The sequence below is a fragment of the Egretta garzetta genome, unplaced genomic scaffold (genome assembly GCF_000687185.1).
Source record: "Egretta garzetta isolate BGI_Z169 unplaced genomic scaffold, ASM68718v1 scaffold515, whole genome shotgun sequence".
Taxonomy (NCBI): domain Eukaryota; kingdom Metazoa; phylum Chordata; class Aves; order Pelecaniformes; family Ardeidae; genus Egretta; species Egretta garzetta.
The window spans coordinates 64,506-66,510 of record NW_009259720.1 but is presented as its reverse complement, the minus strand read 5'-3'; the positions used below and the strand labels follow the sequence as shown (position 1 = coordinate 66,510).

Sequence of the window (2,005 nt, the reverse complement as noted above, 5' to 3'; positions counted from 1 at the left end):
GTTCTTAGCCACAACGGTGTCAAAGAGAGCCCAGGCTGCAGGCACCACACTTTTATTGCAGAGATGCTATTAGGAAGGCAAGACATGAGATATGGTTCTCTAAAGATCAGCCAAAACAGGACAGAGCCTCAGGTGAAGTGCTATGAACCCAAACAATTAACTCTAACTATGATTATCAGAGAAAAAAAAAAGATATGCCTGGCCTAAAATATACTCTGGGAGTGCTGCAGAGAAGGGGTAGAAAATTTCTGTGCATGGCACAAAGTCCATTGGATCAGTTTTCTCAAGGCATCCTTGAGGTCCTTGTTCCTCATGCTGTAGATGAGGGGGTTCACTGCTGGAGGTACCACTGAGTACAGAACTGAACCCGCCAGATCCAGGGAAGGGGAGGAGATAGAGGGGGGCTTCAGGTAGGCAAACATGGCAGTGCTGATAAACAGGGAGATGACAACCAGGTGAGGCAGGCACGTGGAAAAGGCTTTGTGCCGTCCCTGCTGAGAGGGGATCCTCAGCACAGCCCTGAAGATCTGCATATAGGACACCACAATGAAAACAAAACACCCAAATGCTAAACAAACACCAACCACAAGAAGGCCAACTACCCTGAGGTAGCCTGAGTCTGAGCAGGAGAGCTTGAGGATCTGGGGGATTTCACAGAAGAACTGGTCCACAGCATTGCCATGGCAGAGGGTTAGGGAAAATGTGTTGGTCGTGTGCAGCACAGCACTGAGAAAGCCACTGCCCCAGGCAGCTGCTGCCATGTGGACACAAGCTTTGATGCCCAGGAGGGTCCCATAGTGCAAGGGTTTGCAGATGGCCACGTAGCGGTCATACGCCATGACTGTGAGAAGGTAAATCTCTGCTGAGATTAAGGCGGCAAACAGAAAGACCTGTGCAGCACATCCCAAGTAGGGAATGGCCCTGGTGTTCCAGAGAGAATTGGCCATGGTTTTAGGGAGAATGGTGGAGATGCAGCCCAGGTCAATAAGGGAGAGGTTGAGGAGGAGGAAGTACATGGGGGTGTGGAGGCGGTGGTCGCAGGCTACGGCGGTGATGATGAGTCCATTTCCCAGGAGGGCAGCCAGGTAGATGCCCAGGAAGAGCCAAAAGTGCAAGAGCTGCAGCTCCCGTGTGTCTGCAAACACCAAGAGGAGGAACTCATTCATGGAGCTGCCATTGAATATTTGTTCCCTCTGCACATGGGGGCCTGTCCAAGGAGGAACATCCTTGATCTGCTGCATCCTGGCATGATCCTTGGTTTGTGCTGGCTGAGGGTGCAATGTGGAGCAGAGGACTCTGGTGTGGGCTCCAGAGGAGTCAGTCCTGCGGTGCAGCAACAGGCAGATAGGCACCAGGAGTGATTGCGGGCTAAATCTACCCCTTATATAGAAGAGCTTTTGACCATTGTCACTCCCAACTCACCTGTATGCAGAACAGAGCTGGGGGGGACAGGGGTAGGTTTGTTCATTTTGCTCCTGTTACCCCTGTGCCACTTGAAGAGTCATTTTTGAAGGCAGGAATCCCTGAGTAGAAATTTTTGCAACTCTACAAATGCTATTTTGAGAGTCCTGGGAGGCAATAGGACAGGATCTTAGTGCAGAAGTAGGAGAGCTGGTCTGTCCACCAGTGTTGCTCTCAGCTGCCTTTTTCTTGCACCTCTGTTGTCTGGAGGACCATTACACGGAGAGCAGAGGAATCCAGTTTCAAAGTGCAGATCTTCCAGTGAAGAGCAGTGAGCTTTTGGATGCCCAGAAGATTGAGTGTCCTTAACTGAGAATCAGCTTTATCCTCACCCCGTGGCTGGCATTGCCTAGAAACCCACAGGGTAGAAGGGGGCTTGGGCACCATAGACACATCTGCATGGCAGAAGCTGCAGGGTCAGTTGTTGAGCTGCTACTGAAGCCCCCATCTCAGAGAGCCTGAAACCAAGAGGACCAGCAGCAAGGACAGGTGGAGAAACAAGGAGAAATACCCCAAGGGAGGCAAGGCCAGGGAGGGGCTGAGG

At 51.6% G+C, this 2,005-nt stretch overlaps 1 protein-coding gene across 1 annotated transcript; it reads right to left on the bottom strand.

The window, feature by feature from the left end:
* Positions 1-203: 203 nt before the first annotated feature.
* Positions 204-1,241, bottom strand: LOC104126775 (olfactory receptor 14A16). The gene has a single exon (XM_009639378.2). The coding sequence runs from the start codon at positions 1,239-1,241 to the stop codon at positions 204-206; it is 1,038 nt and encodes a 345-aa protein (XP_009637673.2).
* Positions 1,242-2,005: the final 764 nt, after the last annotated feature.

Coding starts and splice junctions, on each gene's coding strand:
- LOC104126775 (XM_009639378.2), bottom strand. CDS start 1,241: ATGCAGCAGATCAAGGATGTTCCTCCTTGGACAGGCCCCCATGTGCAG.